General features: G+C 53.7%; 3 protein-coding genes across 12 annotated transcripts in view; 1 reads left to right on the top strand and 2 right to left on the bottom strand.

Moving 5' to 3' along the window:
- Nucleotides 1-63: 63 nt before the first annotated feature.
- On the bottom strand, nt 64-7,755 carry NDUFA13 (NADH:ubiquinone oxidoreductase subunit A13). Of its 2 annotated transcripts, XM_022558565.3 has the most exons (5): nt 7,627-7,754; nt 2,369-2,447; nt 941-1,012; nt 475-544; nt 64-257 (listed from the first exon to the last, which is right to left on the bottom strand). In XM_022558565.3, exons 1-5 carry the CDS (start codon nt 7,718-7,720, stop codon nt 138-140), a joined length of 435 nt encoding a protein of 144 aa, XP_022414273.2. In that variant the 5' UTR covers nt 7,721-7,754; the 3' UTR covers nt 64-137. The 2 variants fall into 2 exon arrangements, with proteins under 2 accessions (XP_022414273.2, XP_030618168.1); XM_030762308.2 differs by lacking the exon at nt 941-1,012 and having other exon boundaries at nt 7,627-7,755.
- Nucleotides 7,756-8,378: 623 nt separating this feature from the next.
- On the top strand, nt 8,379-12,413 carry TSSK6 (testis specific serine kinase 6). Its single transcript, XM_089905335.1, has one exon. The coding sequence runs from the start codon at nt 8,582-8,584 to the stop codon at nt 9,401-9,403; it is 822 nt and encodes a 273-aa protein (XP_089761461.1). The 5' UTR covers nt 8,379-8,581; the 3' UTR covers nt 9,404-12,413.
- A 2,742-nt stretch (nt 12,414-15,155) lies between these two features.
- The window catches only part of GATAD2A (GATA zinc finger domain containing 2A), a 98,461-nt gene continuing 89,494 nt past the window's right edge, over nt 15,156-24,122 (bottom strand). For 5 of the 9 annotated variants that reach the window (XM_022558255.3, XM_089905329.1, XM_022558256.3 and 2 more), the window contains exons 9-13: nt 22,799-23,078; nt 19,834-20,132; nt 18,985-19,167; nt 18,594-18,789; nt 15,156-16,120 (exon numbers count right to left, since the gene is read on the bottom strand). In XM_022558255.3, coding sequence (XP_022413963.1) covers nt 15,990-16,120; nt 18,594-18,789; nt 18,985-19,167; nt 19,834-20,132; nt 22,799-23,078 — 1,089 coding nt within the window. In that variant the 3' untranslated portion in view covers nt 15,156-15,989. The remainder of the gene's footprint in view (nt 16,121-18,593; nt 18,790-18,984; nt 19,168-19,833; nt 20,133-22,798; nt 23,079-24,122) is intronic. The other 4 variants (XM_089905331.1, XM_089905332.1, XM_089905333.1 and 1 more) reach the window with 4 other exon arrangements.

The raw sequence follows: 24,122 nt of genomic DNA, 5'->3' as shown, positions 1-24,122 counted from the left end.
GCACCTCCTGTGACACCCCGTAGCCCCCAACCCCCAATCACTCAGTCCCTAGGACACAGGCAGGCCAGTCTCCAGAGCGTTTATTCTCTCCTGGTAGGGAGGGAGTAGGGGTCCAGTGGTCTGAAGGGCACAGGTGCCTACGTGTACCACATGAAGCCATAGGTGGCGCGGAGAATCTCCTCGTTCGTGCGCAGCCCGTAGAGCTCGCCCATCATGGGGGTCACCCAGCGCGTTGTGTGGAACACAGACTCGCCTACCTGAGGGGACAGAAGGGTATGGGTGGCGATGCAGCTAACCCCTTAGGCCCATGCAGCCTGCTGGGACCCCACCAGGCCTGGCAGCCACTGTGCCTACACCCAAAACTGCCTTCCCCTTCTGGCACTTGACACCCACTACCCCTCAGCCCCAGGTTTTCTGTGGGAGGCTGCGTTTCTGCAGTGGCCTAGACCCCCGCCCTCCCTGCTGAGGACCCACCTTCCAATCTGGCACGTCCTTCATGACGATCGCCTCCTCCTCCAAGTTCTCCCGAAGCATCTGGAGAACCCTGCAGGGACAGGGTGGGAGGTGGGGGACAGGCCTGACCACCCTGAGGGGCCCCTGCCGAACAAACCTGCCAAACGTGTCCCTGCCCCACCTCCCCATCGTCTCCTGCAGCTTTCAACCCTGCGCATGCTGACCCCTCTTCTTTCCTTTCTTCCACTGGCAGACTCTTACCGTCCTCCTGCCCAGCCCCAATGCCCCCTCCCCCAGAAGCCCTTCCATTCTCTCTTGGGTCTCTGCTGCAAATCAAGTTTGGGGCCCTCTCCAAGGACGAGGGCATCCCCTGGAGCCACGTACAAGGTCATGGCTGTCGGTCCCCATGTGTGTTCTGGCCTTATCCCACGCTGCAGGCTGCAGCACTCAGGCCTGTAACCTCCCGACCCTGGCCCCAGCAGCACACCTCCGGTCCTTCTCTGCCTGCAACAGAGGCATCAGTGCAATGCGGGCCTCGAAGTCCTCGATCTGCAGGCGCCTGTGAAACCCCGAAACCAACACTCAGACCAGACCATGGTGGGATGGGGGGTGGATGATGAGGCCCTTGGACATGCATTACCCTGGAAAGGGGTTTGGGGGAGAGGCAAGCAAGAGGGAAGGGCTTGGGCAGTGGGCTCTGCCCACCGGCAGCCTGAGATGGGGGATGAGGGGGGCATGCAGTTGACACAGGCGGCGTCAGTCCACAAGACTGCTGGCTTCACACTTTCTTTTCAGTTCAAAACTTTTTTTTAAATCCTAAAAATAGCCCGGGCCTGATGATTGCAGTGAACTGTGGGGAACGTTCATCATGGGGTTTTGGACTTTACAAAATCACATCACTTTCACCGCAAGAAACCCGTGGGGGAGCAAGCATCATGGGCAGCTCCTTTCTTCTCCCTGCTTTTTGGCATCTCCAAGCCACCAGCCCCATCTGTGCTGGGAGGTGTGGGGAGAGCGATGCCCAATGATGTGGCCCAGGGAGTGGCCTCCTGCCCTGTCCCCTCATCACCAGAAATCTCACAGCAGCACAAGGAAGGGTCTGGGTGAACTTCAGCCCCCACCTCAACCCTCCCACCCCCTCCCCATCCCCCAGGACCCAGGGTAGCAGCCCCGCTCCAGGCTGCTGCCCTCACCACAGTCACACACCGTGGTTACTACTGGGTCCCTCTGGGAGACTGGGCCTGGTCTTGCCTGTCCAGTGTGGCGGCCCTAGCGTCCAGCACCCACCAGGTGCTCCTGAGTTCACTCAACAATGTTGAGCTCCCTCCACTTGCTAGGCCTCCTCCAGCACCACCTGTGCTGGGGGTGAGCAAGCTCAAGGTGGGTGCTAAGGACACAGGACACAGAGTGGGAGAGGGTGGAGGGGCCTAGCTCGTTGGGAGCCACTGAGAAGGAGCCACGTGGCGGGGTGTCCGGCAAGCTCAGAGGCGGCCAGAGTCCCAGCCAAGGCCGTTGCAGACCTGGGTCCCTCAGGCCCTGTACGGCTGGCCCGGCCACTATCTTGCATGATCTGCTTTTTAAGCCTTTATATCACCATTGCCCGGTCACCACCCACAAAAAGACAAAAACCCACTAAGAGAGTGCATCACGGGCCTGTCCCTCCACCTCCACCTCTGCTATGCTAACGTGGACCCTCGGGTACCCAGTGGTGGAGGTCAAGGGCACCCAGTAAACATCTGGCGGCGAGCTTCTTGCTTACTAGTCAGTCATTCCTTGAGGGTAAAGCCCAGAAATCGACTTGCTGTGTCAGGGCCTGCACCCCCTGAGGCCTGAGGAGTTGACAAGGGGCCCCGAGGTACACTAAGTCCACAGGCACACGTCCCCACCCTCCCATCCTCACCAGCGCAGGGCCTACCTGCGTTCGCGGTTCCACTTCATCATGCTCCAGTACCCAAACAGCAAGGTCCCGATGCCCACGGCGAACATGCTGTAGCCTGTGGGGAGAGGGGGCGCTGCTCAGCACCTGCACGTGGGACAGGCCACCTTGTCCTTTCTTCTCCTGAAGCATAACCCACTCACTGTGCAAATACTCCAGTAACATGAATGAGGGAGAAGGCAAAAGCCCTCACGAACCCCCTGCCAGAGATGGCCGGTACCATCTCTAATACCTATTTTTTCAGACTACTTTTTTTTGTCTCTGTGGAAAGTCCACTGGCCCCCCTCCCTTGGACACCCCCCCCCCACAGCTGCAGCCCACTCTTTATCCCATTCATCCACTCTGCGGGCAGGGGCACCAGGCTGCGAGGCTGCTACACCTCTGCCCCCATGCCAGGGTTCCTGGAAGGTACAGGACGGGCAGAGACTATGAAAGGGCCTGAGGGCCTAAATGTTTATGGCTGGGTGGCCCTGGCCCCGCCACTGACTAGAAGGTTGTTTGGTTCCCTTCAGCCAGCTGGTCCCCGTGGGGAAGGACGGTGTCCATGCTGGGTCCCAGCTGCCTGGGCCACCTCCCTGTGTGCTGCCCACAGGGGGCTGGATGGGGCTGCTGGAGGCAGGCAGTGCCCTGCAGGGGCTGCCCAGCCACCCCCTGGGCTCCCAGGTGCTGCTTCCTCCCGGCCCAGTGGGGTGGAGCCCCTTCCCGGGACCCCAGGAGACAGAGGCTGAAATGAATATTTACTGAGAACCCGTGGGCACCTGTGCTGTAATTCTGACTGACAGGCCGTGGGCCTGCTGGGGTCTTCAGGGAGGTCTGGACGCTTGGGGCCTGGCTGGGGCTGGCTCGTCCTGCACCACCTCATCTTTCAAGCCTCAGGCTCTCCTCTGGACAGAACTCGTGGTTGCTGGGATGAATTGACAAGCTCAGCCAGACCGAGCTCCATTTAACACCCAGTAAAGGACCGGCAAATGGTGGGTAAAGCCACTTCCTGGGACTCGTGGGGGGACAAAGTGGGGGCTCTTTCTTCTTCAGCTTGTCTCCAGCACAACGCTCCTCTGGCACCTCTGTTGGACCCAGAGATAAATGAAAAACTGGCTCAATTTTTTAATCCCTTTAGTTCAACCTGTTAAAAACATGAGCTCAGGGTAAGGCACTTCCATGTTCTGGGGGACAAGGTAGCGAGGGCACCGTGGTTCCTGTGCTCAGAAGTAGGACCTCTCCTGAGAGGGCCGAGTGCCCAGGACCAGTCCGTAGTGCACTCGTGGCTCTCCCACAATGGCTGACCACCTGTGCTGGGCACTCAACGTTCTTTCCATTGGGTGCGAGTGTTTCATCAGAGCTGCCCGTTATTTGCAACAGCTGCAGAGAGGCCCGGGGCTGCTTCTTCCGACCCAGCCCCAGGGAAAAGACTGAGAGACTGTCTTTGTGAGGACCTCTTGCCCTCAACATTGGGCACCCATGTGTGGGCCCATCTGTAAGATAAATTCCAAGACTAAGGTAAGGTGGCCTTTAAGATGATGCAGCTCTAACTCATCTATTCCTCATTGACAGTGGTGAGGCCGAGGCCCCAGGCCTTCAGGGGGTGTCTGTGCCTCCAGAGCTGCCAGTCTGGTGGGAGAGGCCAACGAGGGGCATGCCCAGAAGGGGGTGCGGGCCACGTGTAAAGAAGACCTGAATGAATAGAAACGCATCCTGTGTTCATGGATCGGAACTTAACATTGTTCAGATGGCAGCACTCTCCAAACTGAGGTACAGATTCAACAGTCCCCATCAGAATCCCAACCTTCCCGCCCCCAGTCCCACAGAAATTGACAAGCAGATCGTGAAATTCATATGGAAATGCAAGGGACCAGAATAGCTGAAACAATTCTGAAAAAGAAGAACAAGGTTGGAGGACTCTTCAAACTTATCACGCAGCTGTGTGTACAAGACAGTGTGCCCTGGCATAAGGATAGACATGTACATTGATGGAACAGAGCTGAGAGTCCAGAAATAAACCCTCACATTTATGGTCAATTGATTTTGGACGAGGGTGCCAAGATAATTCAATGGGGACAGAACAGTCTTTTCAGCAAATTGGACCACTGGATAGCTACATGCAAAAGAAGTGTGCTCCTTCCTCCCTCCATACACAAAAATTAGCTCAAAATGGATCAAAGACCTCAATGTACTAAGAGCTAAAACATAAAACTCTTAGAAAACAGAGAAGTCATTCTCTGTGACCCTGGATAAGGCAATGGTTTCTTAGATACGACACCAGAAGCACAAGTGACAAAAGAAAAAACAGAACTGGACTTCGTTGAAATTTAAAACTTTTGTGCTGCAAATGACACCATCAATGAGCTGAAAAGACAACCCACAGACTGGAAGAAAGTATTTGCAGATCATATACCTGATAAGGGAATGGTATCCAAAATATATAAAGAACTCTTAAAACTCAATAATAAAATGACTAACCACCCAATTAAAAATGCATAAAGGATTTGAATAGAAATTTCTTCAAGGAAGCTATACAAATGGCCAATAAACACATGAAAAGATGTTCAACATTGTTAGTCCCTAGGGAAATGCGAATCAAAGCCACACTAGATACCACCTCACACCTACTAGGATGGCTAAAAGTTTTTTAAATGGAAAGTAATTAGTGTTGTCCAGATGCAGAGAAATTCGAACTCCCGTACATTGCAGGTGGGAACGTAAAATGGTACAGCCAATTTGGGAACAGTCTGGCAGTTCCTCACAATGTTAAATAGGGAGTTACCATATGACCCAGCAATTCCACTCCACCTCAGAGAAAGGAAACATATGTTCACACAGAAACCTGTACAGGAATGTTCACAGCAGCACTGTTCGTAACAGCCAAAAGGTGGAGACAACTCAAATGTCCAACAAGTGGTAAATGGACACACAAAATGTGGTCCATCCATACAAGAGTATTATTCAGCCATAAAAAAGAATGAAGCACTGAAACACTACAACATAAGCATTAAAAACGTGCTGCGAAAAGTCACACAAAAAGGACACAGAGTGAATGATGCCATTTATATGAGAGGCAAATCCACAGAGACAGAAAGCACTAGCTTGTCGGGCTGGGAGAGAATGTGGAGTGACTGCTAACGGGTAGAGCATTTCTTTTTGGGGTGATGAAAATGTTGTAAATTTAGATCATGGTGATGGTTGCATAACTGTGAATAGACTCAAAATTGGTGATCTGTACACATGAAATGGGTGAACTGTATGGTATGGCATGTGAATCTCAATAAAAATGTTAAAGATACCAGAAAAAAAGAAAGGGCCACTCACTGGGTGCAGGTGGGAGTGGAGAGAGGAGAGCTGGGGGTGAGAGATAAAGAGAAAAGGTGGAGGTAGCAGTCACTTCGGTAGCAGCATGGATTAAAGGCGGCCTGAGCCAGCTTGGCATGTTCTGGGATGTTGGCGCTGAGTGGGCCACGCAGAGAAAAGGGGAGTCGGTGCCAGGCTTGGGGCCACAGTGCCTTGACAAGAGCAAGACTGATTGGGAGAGGGCAGCTGTGGATAAGGCTGGAGGACAGAGGACGAGGGCAGGGTGCAAGACAGACTGTAGGGCCTTTGCATTTACTGTTCCCTCTGCCTGGGGAAATCCTTTTCAGAGAGGTCCTTTCGCCCATTCTGGCTAAAGCAAGCCCCAGTTATCCTAGGCCTCGGCACTGACCATAATGGGAAATTATGGAGTGATGTGTCTGTCTCCTCAGCTAAACAGTGAACTCCTCAGGACACAGTCCAGCACCACGGATGCACTCAACAATTACTAAATGCAGGTACATAAACGAAGACCACATCCCAGAAAGGAATGTGGTCTTATATTCCTCACCCCTCTGCAACCAGGAAAGACTGGGGTGGGTCTGTATGTGCTGCAATGAAAGTTGGTGTCAAGGGCTGTGATGGGAGACCCAACCCCAACTGGTGGTATCTGAGGCACACGGGAGGCACTGCTGTATTATTAACTGGAAGAGGACCGGGATATGGGCCACATTTGTCGCTTAAAAATGAAAGAGATGCTGACTGTGGGAAGCCCAGGGAGACCCAAGGGCTAGGGTCCTTCTGCAGCCTGGTCACAGAACTATCCATGTGTAAAAGACCTCATGTCACACACCCAAGGAGTGCACTGACCTGGGTGTCAAGAAGAGACTCAAAGATCGCTTTATATTTGTTGAATCTAGGAATGAGTCTAGAGTCGAGTGCCCATGTGGTGCCAAATCTAGTCTGTAACCTGTTTTTGTATGTCCCTCGGGCTAAGAGCACTTTTAGGTTTGCAAAGCTGTAAAAAGAAGCAGCAATAGTGGATAAAGACCATCTGGCAGAGAAAGCACGAACTATTTATCTGGCTCTTTACGGAAAAAGTTTGCCAACCTTTGTTCTGGATTAGAAAAAAGCCAAGAAGGGGCAGGGGAAGACCTGAGTTTTCACCTGACAGTAACTTTTCTACTGTCTGAATTATAACTTTTTTTTTTGAAACCATGCCCATGAATTTTTTTGCTTTTTAATTGAGGCATAATTTGCACAACATGCGCACGGTTAAATGTAAAGTTCAATGACTTGCAACAAAGTATTCATTCTTAACTCGTTTTACATTTTTTGTATTTCTCTGTTATCCTTGGGTGCAGAGTATGGGCGCCTTTTACTTTCTCGCTTACATTTTTTTGTGTTGAACCCAATAAAAAATTTTAAAACGTCACTTAGAACCCTTGACAATTTTAAGAACACATAATTCTGGGATAGCCTGAAGTTGGCGGCCACCAGAGAGGAACCACTGCACGTAACATCTTCTTTTTTTTTTTTCAGAACATCTTTTAAATTCCCTCGGTATTCCGGGTTTCGGCCCCAGCTTTGCTCTGGGTGGCCCCGTGGGGAGGTCGCATCCTCTCTCGGGCCTCAGTTTCCCCACCTGTGAAACCGGAACGTGGCGGAAGGATCGCGGCGCGGGCTAAATTAACCTCAGTTTCATCAATTGTAAAATGGGAATAATTAACGGGACCGACCTCTTGGGCTGTTCCGAGGAGGCAAAGGGCTTAGTAAATGCTCGACAAACTGCAGCAGTTGTCGTTATTGTTAGTACTGAAGCTGTTGGGGATCCTGGAACTCCGCTTCCCGTCATACGGAGAGGGAAACTGAGGCCCGCTAGACTCCCCGGCGTCCCGACCCCGCCGAGGCACCCAGAAGGCCCAGACCCTGACACCCCGGCGCAGGGCGACACTGACCCGACAGTCCCCGACGCGGAAGGTTCCGCTTGTAGTCGATAAGGCCGTAGCCCCCCAGCGGGGGCATGTCCTGCTTCACCTTCGACGCCGCCATACTTACAGGACCCTGCACTTCCGGTCGCGGGAGGAAGTTACGCAACGGCGACCAACGCCATGATGAGTGTGGCGGAAGCTGCCGCGCCGGTCTCGGACACGGCTGCGAAACCTAGGGCGCTGGTGCACCTACCTACCCCGGTGCACCTGCCTACCCCAGTGCGTGGGAGAGCTCGGATAGCCGGGCCCGGGATCGACTGCACGCCCCAGCTGCGGCCGTAGAGTCCTTATTTTCTCTTCTCCCACATGGGGCGTGGCTTAGTCGGTGTCAAAGCCTGCAGCCCGTCGGGTCGCCAGGGTCCTTGCACCAAAGGACCACCCATTCACCTTCCCTCTGGGGCGATGTGCAGGCCAGTTAGAAACCCTCAGGTCTCTTCCCCATTTTCTCCCCCTCGGGGGGCCCTGTGGGCAGCCCAGGGCTCCACAGGGTCAGGGCTGAGTACAGAAGTTGGGGGACGGCTGCTACTCAGATTCGGACTCATGAGGAGCCGCCCCAATCCCAGGCACGGATTCCACTCCCCGTGGTGGTCGGGACTCCTTGCTAGTGTCCTCTCATCGGGAACTGGACCATTCAGCGTGATCATGAGTCACAAAGCCCTAGCTAGGGCCTTGGGGGGCACCACGGGGCGGGGTCTGGGGCCCCACCCCCCCACCCCGAGGCGGGGTGACGCCCGCGGTCACTTCACAAGGCAGAAATTGTTACCTAGGCAATAAAGGGCACCGCGGCGGTGGGGGCCCGGGAGTGGGCACATGGGGGTGGGGGTGTGCAGGTGCCAAGTGCCATGGGTTAGGCCCGAGATAGGAGTCCGGCCGCCCACCGACAGCAGCCGCCTCCTGCTCCCCACGCGCTTCAGGCGCCACCATGTCGGGCGACAAGCTTCTGAGCGAACTCGGCTATAAACTGGGCCGCACGATAGGCGAGGGCAGTTACTCCAAGGTGAAGGTGGCTACGTCCAAGAAATACAAGGGAACGGTGGCCATCAAGGTGGTAGACCGGCGGCGCGCGCCGCCAGACTTCGTCAACAAGTTCCTGCCACGCGAGTTGTCCATCCTTCGGGGCGTGCGGCACCCGCACATCGTGCACGTCTTCGAGTTCATCGAGGTGTGCAACGGGAAGCTGTACATCGTGATGGAGGCGGCTGCCACCGACCTACTGCAGGCCGTGCAGCGGAACGGGCGCATCCCCGGGGGGCAGGCGCGCGACCTCTTCGCGCAGATCGCCGGTGCTGTGCGCTACCTGCACGACCACCACCTGGTGCACCGCGACCTCAAGTGCGAAAACGTGCTGCTGAGCCCTGATGAACGCCGCGTCAAGCTCACCGACTTCGGCTTCGGCCGTCAGGCGCATGGCTACCCCGACCTGAGCACCACCTACTGCGGCTCGGCCGCCTACGCGTCGCCCGAGGTACTCCTCGGCATCCCCTACGACCCCAAGAAGTACGACATATGGAGCCTGGGTGTTGTGCTCTACGTCATGGTCACCGGGTGTATGCCCTTCGACGACTCCGACATCGCCGGTCTGCCCCGGCGTCAGAAGCGCGGCGTTCTCTACCCCGATGGCCTCGAGCTGTCTGAGCGCTGCAAGGCCCTAATAGCCGAGTTGCTGCAGTTCAGCCCGGCGGCCAGGCCCTCCGCGAGCCAAGTAGCGCGCAACTGCTGGCTGCGTTCGGAGGACTCCGGCTAGAAGCCGGAGTTCCCACCATTCCCGCCGCCCCGAGCACTGCGCAAGCGCAGCGCACGCGCAAGAAGCGCGCTTCCGGAGTTCCGCGAAGCCGCCGCGCAACACTGCGCACCCGCCCTTTCCTCTTTCCCACTTCGACGCCGTGGGCGGCAGTCGACCCCGTTTGGAATTCAGTTCCTCCGCCACGATCCCAAGAGAAGAAGCTTCCTCGGTTCCCCGAGAGAAGGCCCCCGGGAAGGGGCTGGACGAGAGGAGAGGGAAACGTTGCCCCCGTGCGGAATGAGCGACCGCTACGCGGCGGGCAGTGGCTGCTTGGAGAAGCTGCTGGCGAGCGGACGCGCGCGGAGGGCGTCTGTCCACAGCCAGCCGCGCATGCTGGTGAGGGACGGCGCGCTCCAGGCGCTGCCCCCCTTGGAACTTGCAATAAACTCGCTCTTTCTCGCACCTGGCTCTAGCGACGGCCCCCTTTTACGAAGCTGGGGGGAGGGGATCGCTCCCTGGGAGAAGGCAGGCGCGGGCGCCCCATTTTAGAGAAAGGCTTGTAGAGGTTCTTGCTACAGGTCTGAAAAGGGAGTTGGAAGGATTCGAACCCAGACCTTTCGGGCTCCCCATCTTGGGCAGACTCGAAGGGGCTTTGGAGTCGTCCCCGGCGTCGTAATGCTCCTGGGAATGGAGGTGCTGGACTAGGGAGCAAGAACCCCAGCACCCTTATGGTGTTTAAGGATGGTACAGCAAGGGGCGGGGGTCGCCTGTCCCTACAGAAACAGCATTTGCAAAAGAGAAAATTGATGCCCACACCGGTATCACTTGCCCAAGAACAGCCAGGATTTGCACCCAGATATGTCTGAAGTGGGGTGGGGAGGTGGTGGAAGCTCTCCTTAGTGAGGGTCCCTTCCTTGGTGAGGGTTAAGAGCTGCGGGGAAGAGTCGAGGGTGGGGCATTTGTCTGAGGGTTCATTCTTTACTCTGTTCATTCATGCATTTTTTTTGAGCGCCTGCTGTGTGCCAGGCTCTGGGACTCAGCCAAATGGCTTGGATTCATCCCTGCTGTCAGTGAAGGGAGCAAGTGAAAAGTAAAATAAAAGAATGGCGTGAAAATAAAATAATTGTAAGTTGTTGCTAAATGCGAGGTGGGGGTGAGCAAGGAGGGACTGAAGGGAACGCCATTTGAGCTGAGCCGGGAAGGAATCAAACACTGGAAACAGCAAAAGGAGTGTTCCAAGTGTTCCCAAGACAAGATGGAGCTGGTGTGTTTGAGTACTGCTAGGAACTCCTGTAGCTGGAATGGAGGGGGAAAGGAGGTGGAGAGGTAAAAGGTGTGTGTCTGGAGAGGGACCCCACAGGGCCTGGGGGAGATTGGGGGTTATTTTGCCTGTGATGAGGTTACTGGGTTTGGTGACAGTGGCTGTTGTCATTTGGGGTGTATGGGAAACACCTCCTTAGGCCCTTATCCTACCTGCCTCCACCAGAGCCCCACAGTACCTGAGGAGGGTGGTCATTTATGGGTCTGACCATACCCCACCCCTTGCTCCCTTACCCTCCATAGCTCTCAGGTGCCCTGGGGATTATGTGCCACCTCTCCCCTCACTCCCTTCAAATAGGCTGTGGCCCCAACCCCCTCATTTTGCAGAGGAAGAAACAGGCTAAGAAAGGGGAAATGACTTGCTCACTCAATAAAACCCACATCCTTCTCCCCTTGCCCCCAAGGTCCAGCCACACTACTCTCCTTTGTCCTCAACCTGCCTTGCTTGGTCTCACCTCTGAGGCTTTGCACAGGCTGCTCCCACTCCCTGCACCACTTTTCCCCTCCCTTCACGCGAGACTTGGCCTAAAAAGGTCACCTCCCGTGATACCCCATTCTTTCCCTCCTCACCCTTGTCTCAAGGTGTGATCCCAATGCCTGGGGCATGGCACATGCCTTTTTCTGTCCACTGATTGATCTGTGTAAGCAATGGGCCTGGGGTCCTCCTGCCTCACGGCCACACCCACAACTCAGTTCAGAGGGGACAAGGTCTCAGGGACCAGGGCTGGTGTCCCATTTGTTAGCTGGAGAAGATGCATGAGACTTGCCCTCTGTCCACGGAGGAGCTTGTGCCTAATCCAGCAAAGACTCACTTGAAGGCTGGCCGTGGAACCCCGGAAGTGGGCTTCTCTCAGCCAGTGTCGGGGTGTGAGGCACCAGTCATTATGTGTCACGGGTGGAGCAGGACAGGGTTGCGTTTAATTTCAGTCATGTCTTGTACCAGTTCTATGCCTTGCCCAGGCTAGTCATGGCCACTGGGGAGGCTGAAGGCAGAGATGCCCCAATAACAAGAAACAGCAAAATATATAAGTAGGGCTTCCCTGGTGGCGCAGTGGTTGAGTCTGCCTGCCGATGCAGGGGACGCGGGTTCGTGCCCCGGTCTGGGAGGATCCCACGTGCCGCGGAGCGGCTGGGCTCGTGGGCCGTGGCCGCTGGGCCTGCGCATCCGGAGCCTGTGCTCCGCGGCGGGAGAGGCCACAGCAGTGAGAGGCCCGCGTACCACAAAAAAAGAAAAGAAAAAAAAAAAGAAAGAAAATATATAAGTAAATAAAAGCACCTAGGAAAACAGGGTGACATTTACTGCGCATTGGAATTCACCAAAGTGCTTACAAGTCTCATTTTTGTGAATAAAATTTTGAAAGTGTGTCAACCTCTGAAAACAAATTTTCACCAGAAATTGTTCATTTCGGAGCCAGCCGGGTGGCTCCCACCCTCTGTGCTTAGAATCTACACCTGCAACATCATGTCCTGCAGCAGACACCCAATGCCGTGCCAATCCAGAAAAGCCCACCACTCTGGGGTGGCGGCTGGTGATGGCTAGCTAGGAGACAGGCCGATGGGCAAAACCCACTACATTCTCACTGCACTCCCCCAGCGCTGTGGGTAAACGGGCCACAAAGCCCCAGGTTCTGGTGGAAATGGAGGCCCAGAAGCAAGGGTGCGGAACCCAGTTGGGGGAAAAACTAAATACCCATGACAAGTGAGGCCTGAAAGAAGCCCAAGAAGGTGTCCTCTCCTTTCCTTTGCCTCCCCGTCAACCAAGGGTCACCCTGCTGTCCCTTCCCAAGTTTCCAAGCTGCCCCAAAGCCGCGACAAAAACGTGGGATACCAGGGCTGAGGGGACAAAAAAAAAAATACAGCCAACACAACATCCATTTCTTTATTGTCCTTCAGATTCTAAAACTTCCTCATGACACAATGTATAGCCATTGATTCCAGCGTCTTTGTTTACTGGAACTTCTGTTCCGGTTTGGTGGGAGATTATTTTTTTAAACATTTATTATCAAAGACTTAGAGTCACAATAAATACAAGTGACAATCTCCTCCCCCCAACCAAAACAAACCATCTCCCAAATACCCTACACTAGTGTGACTATTATACTTTTCTTTGTTAAGGATTATAAAACTTTAGCTGTCCTTTAAGAAAAAAAAAAAGCTCAGTCCAAGTTCTTTAGGCAAACGCCATGTGCAGCATAACTAGGCATCAAAGAAAAACCCTATGGCAGAGCAGCAAGGACTGTCTTTCCCATTATTTACACCCCTGTGATATAATGTATTATTTATATAGAAAACTCCTCCCCGTGTCTCTCCGCCCACAGGAGAGTGATTTGTGGGACACAGGAGCCACAGGATGCAGCAGGGGTGTACTGTCACCTCTTTCATTCCCTCTGCACTGGAGTGAGCTTTTGCTTCCTGAAGATCTTATAGTACAGACAGGACCAGAGCCGCGCCCTGCCCCACCCCCCGCCCCCACTCCCCACCTCCCGGGGAGAGGCCACTGTTGACCTTGTCAAAGGTGTGGGTCCCAACAGTACACATGGGACATTGAGGACTGGAGTCCCCATGACATGGTCAGGATGGCCACAGCCGTGGGCAGCTCCAAGTGGACGCACAGTTATCTGTGAAAGCATCCACGTGCACACTCGGGCCCACACAGGCAGCCACTTCAGATGGGGAAGTGAGCTTGGTGAACCCCACACCCGAGTCCACAGAACAGCTGACGTTTTGAATAGTTTCCAGTTGCCATCGGGGGTTCCTGTCACAGATTCCCGGGCAGTTACAATTGTCATTTGGGACTGGAGGCTCCCACATTCTCTGGTTCTCCTGGGAACCAGATCCTCTCAGCCTACAAACTCCCAGAACTGTAGCCAATTTTGAGGCGTGGGCTTTGGGGCTGGGAGAATACCCTTAATGTTAATATCCTTCCCGTATTCAGAGAGGTATTTAATGCCTTTTCTTGCAACATTATAAATTTCATCACAGAACCATGCACTTGAGGCTTATAGAAGTTACACTGCAAAGGGGAAATTAAAGGAAAAAAGGGGGGAGATAGAAGCTTTGAGACAGTAGAAATGAAGATTAAGGCATCTCACGTTCTTGACCCCCTTTTAAAAAGCTACATTTATGTCACAGTATGTCCTACTATGGGAATGTTCCTGCAAATGCTGGGCTGCAGGAGGCAGAGACAGGGTCAGGGCCCGGCCATCCCATCCTCCGCCTGTGGTGGTCAGTTTGTACTGAACTCACGAGGCCTATTCAACAGCCTGGAGAAGTCTGGCCAGGTGAGGTGAGGAGAGGTGGTTCCTGAGCATAGTGGAGAGTGAGGTTCTGATGGGGACGGGGCTCGGGGCCAATGCAAGTGGCTCAGTTTGAGCCCTGGAGTCACAGACCCAGTCAGCCCCCGCGGGGGTGCAACAACGATGGTGCACCCCCAGTGCAGAGGTGACCTTGGCCCAGACGCCTGAGTTGCTGCATAGGACTGAGGTCAGTTTGCAGGGGAGGCCAGCGGGCACTCCTTCTTGGAGGATTTGGAAAATTTGGCCCATGTCATTGAACAGAGAGAGCTAACAGCTCAGAGTAGTATAAGACAGGTATTTATTTGCCAGGCACACAGAAAAATGAGAGGAATAGAAATGCTTGCATACTCTTGATTTTTTGGTGTAAAAACACACCCTTCCCCGCTCCCCCACCCCTCCTGAAGGTCAATTTCCCCTTTCCCCCAAATCCCTGGATCTTGGAATGAAAGCCACCCTTCTCCTGCCCTCCCCTCCTTCAGCCCATCTACATTATGTACTCAAAACAAAAATCAATGAAAAATTTAGGATTTTACACAACAAAAAATTAGAATGCTTTGGAAAACTAGTTCTACGGCATGTCAAAAATGTCCTCTAAACACTGATAGTCACACAACATGGGGGGGGGGGCGCGGCGGCGGTTAAATGAGCCTTTATTAGAATGTTGCAGCAGTGTATTCGAAGAAGGTGGCCCTACAAAATAAGGATTTTAAATTAAGTCCCTAACTGCATGGATAGTAAAACCAGGGCTGGGGCTGAAGTGAGGAGCAGCATACCCCATCTACACACGCGTGTGCGCATACACATGACACCCTCACACCTGCACAGAGCTGGCCCATGTGCAGCACACACACAACAGCTTCTGCCTTTCCTCATGGACCGATTTTTAAGGAGTGGGAGAAACCAAAACACAACACAACTAAAAGCAGACCTGATCCTTTGTAAGACATTTCTGTAGACTCTAGCGGGGGGCTTAAAAAAAAAAAAAAAAAAGTCTGAAGGCAAACCCTGGCAGCATGGCCCTGCTTTAAGGGAAGGTTCTAAACTAGACCCAAACATGAACCCTGAAGTCTGGGATGGGGGTGCAGGGGCGCCTCCCCACCCAGACACACCTGACAGAAGCACAGGCCAGGGCTTAGGATGTTGTCCATCAAAGTAAGTAGGAAAAGAAAAGAATTTAATAAAATAAACCACCACAACAAAAAAACACAACAGCCAGCCCCTCCAACTTCCCGCTCAGGCTCTGGATGTTGCTGCCGATTCTCTCCTCCCTACTCTGTTGACGGTTCTCGGCTTCCAGGATCCCGGGCTCTCTGGCTGGGTCCGGGTTGCAGTTTGTTCTTCTGCTTAAGTGTGGAAGGTCGGGGGTCTCTGGGACGAGCAGCAGCAGAGGCCTTCTGCTGGAGCAAGGGCTGGGTGGTCAGAGGCCCACCCTCCAGGGCATGGGGGCCGTGCTTGGCAGGAAGGTCTGCACGGTTTACATTAAACTCCATCATCGTGAGGTGATTTAAAAAAAAATCTGTCAACCTAGAGATTGCCATGAAGGAAGGCAGTCAAAGATTAGGAGGCTAAGACAGAGGGAAAAGCAAAAACAAAACAGAATGCTCCGCTCAACTTCAGAAGCCCCGGGCGCCATTGCCCGAGTGTGTCACAGTGTCTAGGGTGAGCCGTCCATGTGCCCTTCAGGGGGCCGAAGGAGAGGGCGAGGAGCAGAACCAGCCCCCAAGGTCCGCTTTTCTGCTGGTGTTGGGCAAACTAAAGGCAAAGAAAGGAAGAAAGCCCATGGGAAAGGTCCCCAGTAATAATCCTGGTCCACCTATGAAGTGGTCCCCCCACGTCGATGAGACTTTGCAGCCAAGATCGGAACTCTCACTTCCGCAGCGCGGCCGGCGCTTACTCGCCCTCTCGGGGAGCAGGGTGTCTTCCCGAGTGGAGGGTGGTGGGGCCAGGTGGGAGGGAGGAGGGAGCCTGTTCTCCACTGGGCCCGGCTCGCACTATTTCCACGTGGCCGACTGGGGGATGGAGCGTGGCGGGATCATGTCCAGGAGGTACTCCCGCTGGCGGTCCACAGCTGAGGAGGTCTTGTGCACCGCCAAGCTCGGGCTGACAAATGCAAGGGCCCCGCCTGCAACAGAACAGAGCAACAGGCCACAACAGCCCCAGTCAGGGGGAGGCTCCTGGGAGGACCCCAGCCTCAGCTGGGCCCACTGAGCAAAGGTGGTTCAAATACCAGCCTTGAAGCTGAAGAGAATTTAATAACTCAATTGCTTTTACAATGTTCCCAGCCTCTGCCACGGTAACCTTACACGTGGGGCAATAATCAGAGATTCTGTCATCTATCGGAACTATGAAAACTGAGTTGTTTACTACAGTACTACACAGAACACTGAAAAACTGCAAATGACTGAGCTGTGCAACTGAGCGATCCAGTATGATGCAATACTATGCAGTCATTACAACTGATCCTGTCCTCAAAGTTTTTAATGATATGGTAACATTCTCTCATTAAAACATTAAGAGGGACACAGAATGCTAAATACAGCATGATCCCTCTGTAAGGTACTTCCTATTTTTTATTATATATGTGCTGGCATTTACACATGTGTGACATGTGAGTGAAGAGGTGGAGGGGGGGTGGGGAGGAGAAACTCCTGAAGTGCAGCATTTGTTCTCCTGGGGTTGACAATGGCCACTGCCATTATCTTCTCTTTTTGTATTCTCCAAATTTCCACAATGAACAAGTATCACTTCTTTTTTGGGGGGGTGGGGTGGGGGGAGGGCAGTGTACTGCACGGCTTGCAGGATCTTAGTTCCCCGACCAGGGACTGAACCCAGGCCCCAGCAGTGAAAGCGCCGAGTCCTAACCACTGGACAGCCAGGGAATTCCCCAAGTATCACACACCCACACCCACCCTGCCCCCCACCGCCCCACCCGCCTCCAACCGGCACACTTAGGTTTTGGGCTGGCCTGCGGGAAAGGACTGCCCTGGAGTCTCAGCTGCAGCAGGGACCAGAGTCGCTGTGTTACCCAGAAGTATTTTTGGTGGGTTAATATATTTTGTGGAATAAATGTTTCAAAGTCAAATGCACCACAGAACCCTCCCTGTGCATCCAAGGCCAGCACTCCAGAAACCTGCTGCTAGGTCCTGCCCAGAAAGCCACCATCCAGAAACCCAGGGCAACCAGGAGTCCAAGCAGAACTCTTCTGAGAAATGCTGCTCTTCAAGCCATGACACTTTCATGTCTAATCCCACAAATCGTTGAACACAGCAACTATTTATTCCTTCAGATTCTCTTTCGAATGTCACCCTTAATACGAAGTTTTTACATGGTACTATCACTGTGCATACACGCGTACTCTCATATTTGACTTTCCCCACTTATCTCATGTACTTTCAAATTTCCCAGAAAAGGAACTTCTGACCAGTCTATGAGTTCTTAGCTGTAATCTTAAACATGCTGAACAAAAGTATCTCTGGTTTGTTTACAAATGCTCTCTGCTCTCCAGGAGGGCCAGATTCTTCTGCAGTTGGATGAACTCCCCTGAGCTCACTCTCCTCTAGAAGGCTCTGACATTTGGGCATGTTTATAACTCATGGTCAGCTGCATGCACAGCCGGCTTCTGTGTTTTGTTTCCACCAACAACCCAGACTTCCCAGTTCTGACTAGTGAGACGGATCTCATGATGGTGCCTCTTCTTCCTAGAGCAACCCCGGCGTGGGGGTGAGGAGGGAGACGGGACACTTGGTCCAATGAGACCTCTCACCCATCTCCTCCTCTCAGCTCTTTGTGCCTACATTTCACTGTCCAATTACTGACGGACACAAGACACATTTAACTTTCATCCTAAGGCCGGCACATAAATAATAAAAAACAGGACAAATGGTATGGGGGATGACCCAAGGACAACCCAGGGAAGGTGGGGCTGTGGCAGACTGGGGAGTGACCACCTGAGGGTCTCCACCTCCCCCGGTTGTTTCTCAAATGCCATCTCCTCAGAGGCCTTTGTTGCCTACCTCAGTTGAAATCTCAGCCCCCGCCCAAGGGTCCCCCTCCTCCTGCCTGCTTTCTCATTCTGTTTTGCACTTTGTACCATCTGACCTGTCTAAGCCAGAGGGGCTGGGAAGAGGGTGCCCAGAGAGCAGGGAATGAAGGACACTGGGTGAGCAAGAAATGAAGTCAGTGTGCCGCGAAAGGTATCAATACACTGTAACAGCAGAATCAGACATTCTCTATGGCTGGAAGGGAGAGGGGGTGAGTTGGCAAAATGAGCATCTATGCTCACAGGGTCCACTGACGGCGCGGGGGCACTGCCTGAACGGGTTCTGTCCCCCATTTTGGGTCAAGAGCTGAGAGTTTGGGTATAGAGGGTGGAGACACCGAGGGTGATTAGTATTTATCCAGGGCTATCACTTGTTCAGGGCATCCTATTTAGTGAACAGAAGGGATGAAGCTGAAGAGTCTGAGGCAGCACATCTGCAGGTTCAGGGCCCTTTTGTGCCACTACCTGTGCGTGTGCACGTCTTTGTTAAAAATAAGGAAGGGATGGACCCAACCCCAGCGAGGTCCCTACTCCGAGCCCCACGGGGTCTGCCCACCTGTACTCAGGGGCGCCTTCTTCCAGTTGGAGGTGGCGTTGCCCTTGCCAGCGCTCACGGCTCTCTCGGAATGTCTGCCGGTCCTGCTAACGAGGGCTGTGGCCGAGGCTGCATTCTGCAGTTTGGGTGACTGGCTGAACGTGTGCAGGATGCCTCGGGGCGTTGTGGCCGAGCCCCGGGACAGCTGGCTGGAGGCCTACAGTGGAGAGAGGGTGCAACAGCTTGTGTGGGGAAGGGGGCAACAGAGGGCAAGATGCTCAGCGCAGCCGCTCCTTGCTCTGGCTGACCTCTTCCCACCCACACGGGATCCCTGAAGTCCAAAATCAGGAGACTAGGTAAGTTACACCGAGGCGGGAGGGTAGGAGGAAGGGAAAGAGAGAGAGACACACACAGACAGACACAGGCAGTGTGACAGTCGGCGACTGACGTGGTCACGGTCTGGGATGTGAGGGCCGGTTGGTGGTTCGGTGCAGGGGGCTCCCGGCACCGCAGTTCTGACCTGTAGCACAGCCCCGTTACTCCAGTCGCGGGCCTCTCCTGAGCGGAACGCCAACTTACGCCGGGGTTTTATGACCTACACAAATGGGGGTTGAAATCGAGGTCAGCACTGTCCAGAGTCTGGCCAAGGGTGACCTAGAGTGACCAAAGGGCAGCAGCTATGGCCGCTTGAGGCCCAGTCCCCACAGGATAGGCATTTCCTGAGGGCAGCGCAGCCACCCACTACGTAGGGATCTTGAGAAGATGTGTTTATTAGTGAATTACAAATGACTTCCAAGGACACAAAAAATTGCCAACAGGGAGCTTTGGGTCTATAGGGGGTGGGAAAGCAAAGCATTAAAAAAAAAAAAAGCAGCCAAAAAAACTTGATTTCAAACTTGCTTCTCTCCTTAATTTAGCTAGAACATTTCTTCCAAACGCCCCTTTTGTATCTCAATGTGGCTTTCAGAAAAGTCCTTTTAAACAAGAAGTGCTTGTCAGCCGGCACACTGCAAGTGAAAGCTACAAAATCTAAAGAAACTGCAAATTAGTATTTTCACCACCAAACACCACCATTAAATGCAATTTAGACGCACAGTTAACAACCAGGCAGATGATCGCCGAGTGTGGGAGAGAATGTCTGAGCATCCTGCCTGCTAGCGACAACTCCCTGCCAAGGGAACGAGGCCCCTCTCCTGGAAGGCGAGGCCACCCAGCCCATGCTCCCAGGCCATAGCTCTGGCTCCCATACCAGGACTCTCACCTGCTTCAGCGCAGGGTGTGGGGCAGCAGCAGGCTCGGCCTTGGCCTGCGCGGGGGCGGCGCCCTGCTGTAGGAGGCGCTGCTCGATCTCCTGCTCCTGCTGTAGCGCCTTCACGAAGGCGGCCTTCAGGCGGCTCGTATGCTCCACCTTGAGTGCCTTCTTCTGGTTGGATGCCATGCAGTTCTCGCACATGATGGCGCCGCCCTTCTCCTCCCGCCAGCGGCACGTGAAGTCCGTCTTGCACTGTGCACACATGTAGGGCTCCCGAGACAGCACAACGGCGGCTGACATCCTGCCCGCTGCAGGGAGAGATGGGTGTGCCGCACGTCAGAGGAACAGGAACACCACAGTAGGAGCCCGGACTACCCCCAGGTGGGATATGGATGAGGGCAGAGCAGAGGCAGCACCCTGGGCCATGTGGCCCAACTGGCATCAGGACACCAAAGCCTCAGTCAGTGTTCGTTAGGCAAACACATATTGGATGCCAACTGTGTGTGGGCACTGGGCCAGCCTCGGGAGGCTTTGCTGGCAGAAGCAAAGTTGAAGCACTTAAGAAAACACTGTGAGTTAGGCACCCTTGATACCAACTCTCAAAGACATCAGTGCTGTCAGCTTGGCTTCTCCCAGTCATCTTTCCTACCCACAGTGCAGACATTTCCAACCCTCCCGTACTGCGTCACCAGTGGAGAGGAGATGGTGACCACTCGAGGTCCCCACCTTGTGGTGACTGGCACCCTTGCTAATGGGTGAGTTAACAGAGGACCAGTCATCTAGGCGAGTGCTTATGCTAACAGGCACTGTGCCTGGTGCCTTGTGGGTATCAGGGTGTCCAATTCTCACAACAAACTTCTAAGGGGCACCCCCCCACCCCACTGTTCTGAGGAAGAAACTGAGGCCAAGGAGCTGAAGTGACCTGTGCACAGCTGGTCAGTGGCAGGGCCAGGACACATACCCGGCTGCCCTGGGAAATGGGAACTTGGTGGCTCCTTGATCAGCTACAGGAGGGGTGACTGGGGAAGCCACAAAAAGCACCTGCTGAGGTGTGGGGTCGATACCTTTTTTTTTTTTTTTTTTTTTTGCGGTATGCGGGCCTCACTGTTGTGGCCTCTCCCATTGCGGAGCACAGGCTCCGGACGCGCAGGCTCAGCGGCCATGGCTTACAGGCCCAGCCGCTCCACGGCATGTGGGATCTTCCCGGACCGGGGCACGAACCCGTGTCCCCTGCGTCGGCAGGCAGACTCTCAACCACTACGCCACCAGGGAAGCCCTCGATACTTTCTTCAGTGTATATATGTTTGCCATCCAATGTGCAGTAAGGGGTACCTTTTGCACTCTGTTCCTATCTTTTCTGTGTCCAGCACTCCTCAGTTTAGTTGCCTCTTGGCATTATGGACCATGATGCCGAGAGACCCTTAGCCTCCCCATCCTGCCTTGGGCCTGGCCAAGCTGCCCCTAACTGCTGAGGGGCTGTGCAGGATCTGACTCTAGTGGGGAGACCTGTCACTCCACGGAGCAGATGGGATGTTGCCTGCCCAAGCTGCCCAAGGCTCAGGGGTCTACACTGCGCCCCCAGCTCCAGCCCCCAGCCTACAGCTAACACGCTCTGGTAACAAGGGCACTTTTGCTTCCACACATCCAACCCCAGAGGATGGGGTACCTGCTTCCCAGGCAGCTGCAGCCTGCGTGACCAGTGCCAGAACAGACACACCAGTGCAGGGCTGTACTCAGTGTCCACCTGTGGCTCTGCGAAGTGTCAAGAGACACCTCAAGCAGGACTCAAGAGCCTCCTCCCACAGTTAGGTCCTGTTTTTTGACAACAGGAGAGGGAGACAGACCCCTGATGAGAACAAGCGGAGACAGACTGGTCTGGGAGAGCGGGTGCCCAGCACAAGCAAGCGTAGGACGGGCAGGCACCGCCTCCTGACTCAGGCCTCCTGCCTGCCGCACTGCATTGGCCTTATAGCAGCTTTTTTGCCAACTTAACCTCATCATAAAGGAGTCACTGAAGGGATCCAGACACATCCAGGCTGGGTGTGTCTCCCCACTGGGCCTGGCTCTGGTGCCCCACAGTCCCTCAGGTGGAGTCCACCTGGTCATCCCCTGCCCTGAAGAGGTTACAGCTCTGCCTCCTCCTCAGCTCTGAGCATCTGACGAGATCACGTGGGGCGGGGATTCAGGCTGGCTGCCTAATAAATGCCACCACGAGCTCAATCTAAGAGCAGAAAGTCCTCAGTTTAGCATCTGCTGGAGGCTCCCAAAGGGCCAACCTGACCTCTCACCTTTCAGTATCGTTTTTGCTCACTACCTTATTTATACTCTTTTATTCCTAAAACCCTCTAACATGCAGGTGTGCTTTCCAAACTACTTCCAAGGAGGGTAATAAAATGATCCTGGCCCGGGCATAGGTGTCCCTCTCCCACTTTGGAGACTAAGAGTGCTTGAGGCTCTGCAGAGTTCCACCTTTGCCCAACTCTCAGAAGTGGCCCCATCAGAAAGAAGGCGCCTATGGTACGTTTAAGAAATTATCTAGGGCAGGAGGGAGAAATCAGGAGATTGGGACTGACATGTAAACACTACTATACATAAAACAGATAACTGACAAGGACCTACTGCATAGCACAGAGAACTCTACTCAATATTCTGTAGTGACCTATATGGGAATAGAATCTAAAAACGAGTGGATATATGCATATGTATAACTGATTCACTTTGCTATACTCCTGAAACAAACACAACACTGTAAATCAACTACACTCCAATAAAAATTAATTTAAGAAAAAAGAAAGAAATTATCTAAACCTCACAGCAAGCAAATAACTAATGACAAGATGTCATCCACAATGCGCCCCACAGCTGTGGGTACACAGCAGACATGCCAACATGTGCTATGCATGAAAAACAACTTGCATGATGGAAACTTCAGCAGCAAGAGATAAAAACGGCCCCAGGCCCAGGGCCTCCTTACCTTGCGTCTCCAGCAGGTTCTGCACCACCTCCTCCAGGCCGACCAGGTAGATGAATTCATTGTTGGCAGCGCTGGGTAGGAAGTTCATCTCAGGGGCGGGGGGCTTGGGTGGGGGGATTTCAAGCAGCGTCTTCTCCAGCTGTTTGCGCAGTGCAAGCTTGGCGGCTGCCTGCCGACTGGCTGGAGAATCAGCAGAGGTGACCACGGAGGCCACACTGGTGGGGGTGGAGTTGGCCTGAGCAGAAGTGGCTGTCGTTCCTTTCAGCGATGCTGCGGAGGGCTTTTGGGAGACAATGACCTGGTCAGGGTGCTTGAGGCGTCCACCCTGAGGAGAGCCCAACCACGGCACCCACAGCCCAGGCCGGCACCATTTAGCTACATTAAGTCCTTAATAAAGTACCTCCAGGTCATCAGCACCATTAGCTATGCTAAAACAAATCCTTATAAAAGTAACTCAGGACTTCCCTGGTGGTGCAGTGGTTAAGAATCCGCCTGCCAATGCAGGGGACACAGCTTTGAGCCCTGGTCCGGGAAGATCCCACATGCCGCGGGGCAACTGAGCCTATGAGCCACAACTACTGAAGCCCGCGCACCTAGAGCCCGTGCTCCGCAACAAAAGAAGCCACCGCAATGAGAAGCCCCCGCTCGCTGCAACTAGAGAAAGCCTGCGCGCAGCAACGAAGACCCAATGCAGCCAAAAATTTAAAAAAATTTTTTAAGTAAAAAGTAACTCAGAGCTGCTTGACATCAACAAGCAACAGGAAAAGCGCCATTAAAGTAATTGCCCTATGAGATGACCAATCTTATAAATACACTTGTTGAGGTTTAGCTGATATCCAATTAACTTTAAAACCTGTAATTTGCTACACTTTGCCACCTGAGGACACCCATGAAGCCATCACCATGACAGTGGGTAGCCCCTTGCCAACTGTCCCCCACCCAGGCAGCATGGCAACTCTCCTGTCACTATGGCCTGGCTCTCCTCCCAGCACAGGTCTGGGTGGCCTCCTTCCTCAAAAGGTTGCAAAGGTGGCTCACTGTGGCATCAATGGCATTTCCCTCATGAGCATCTTTGTGTGCCCCTGCACTTCACCTTTCCTGACCCTCACTGCTCCTGCATCATTTATCATCTTCTGCACCCCAGTGGCTGACCCTCCACCATCTCCTTGCTCCAGACCACTTGTCACCCAACATTATCAAATGCTCTCCCCCAAACTTGGAGCTGACCACGCCAGTGCCCTTAGCTTTGTGGCACTGAAGACACTTCTGGAAATAGAAGGAAAGTTGTGTACACCATCTCCAGGAAAATGCACACACCTGACAA

This window comes from Delphinapterus leucas, unplaced genomic scaffold (genome assembly GCF_059928025.1).
Source record: "Delphinapterus leucas isolate spDelLeu-1000000601 "Yukka" unplaced genomic scaffold, BTC_Dleu_Yukka2 spDelLeu_asBTCV2_sq25, whole genome shotgun sequence".
In the NCBI taxonomy this organism is placed as follows: domain Eukaryota; kingdom Metazoa; phylum Chordata; class Mammalia; order Artiodactyla; family Monodontidae; genus Delphinapterus; species Delphinapterus leucas.
Note: the sequence above shows the minus strand (reverse complement) of the source record. Positions and strands in the feature narration are given on the sequence as shown.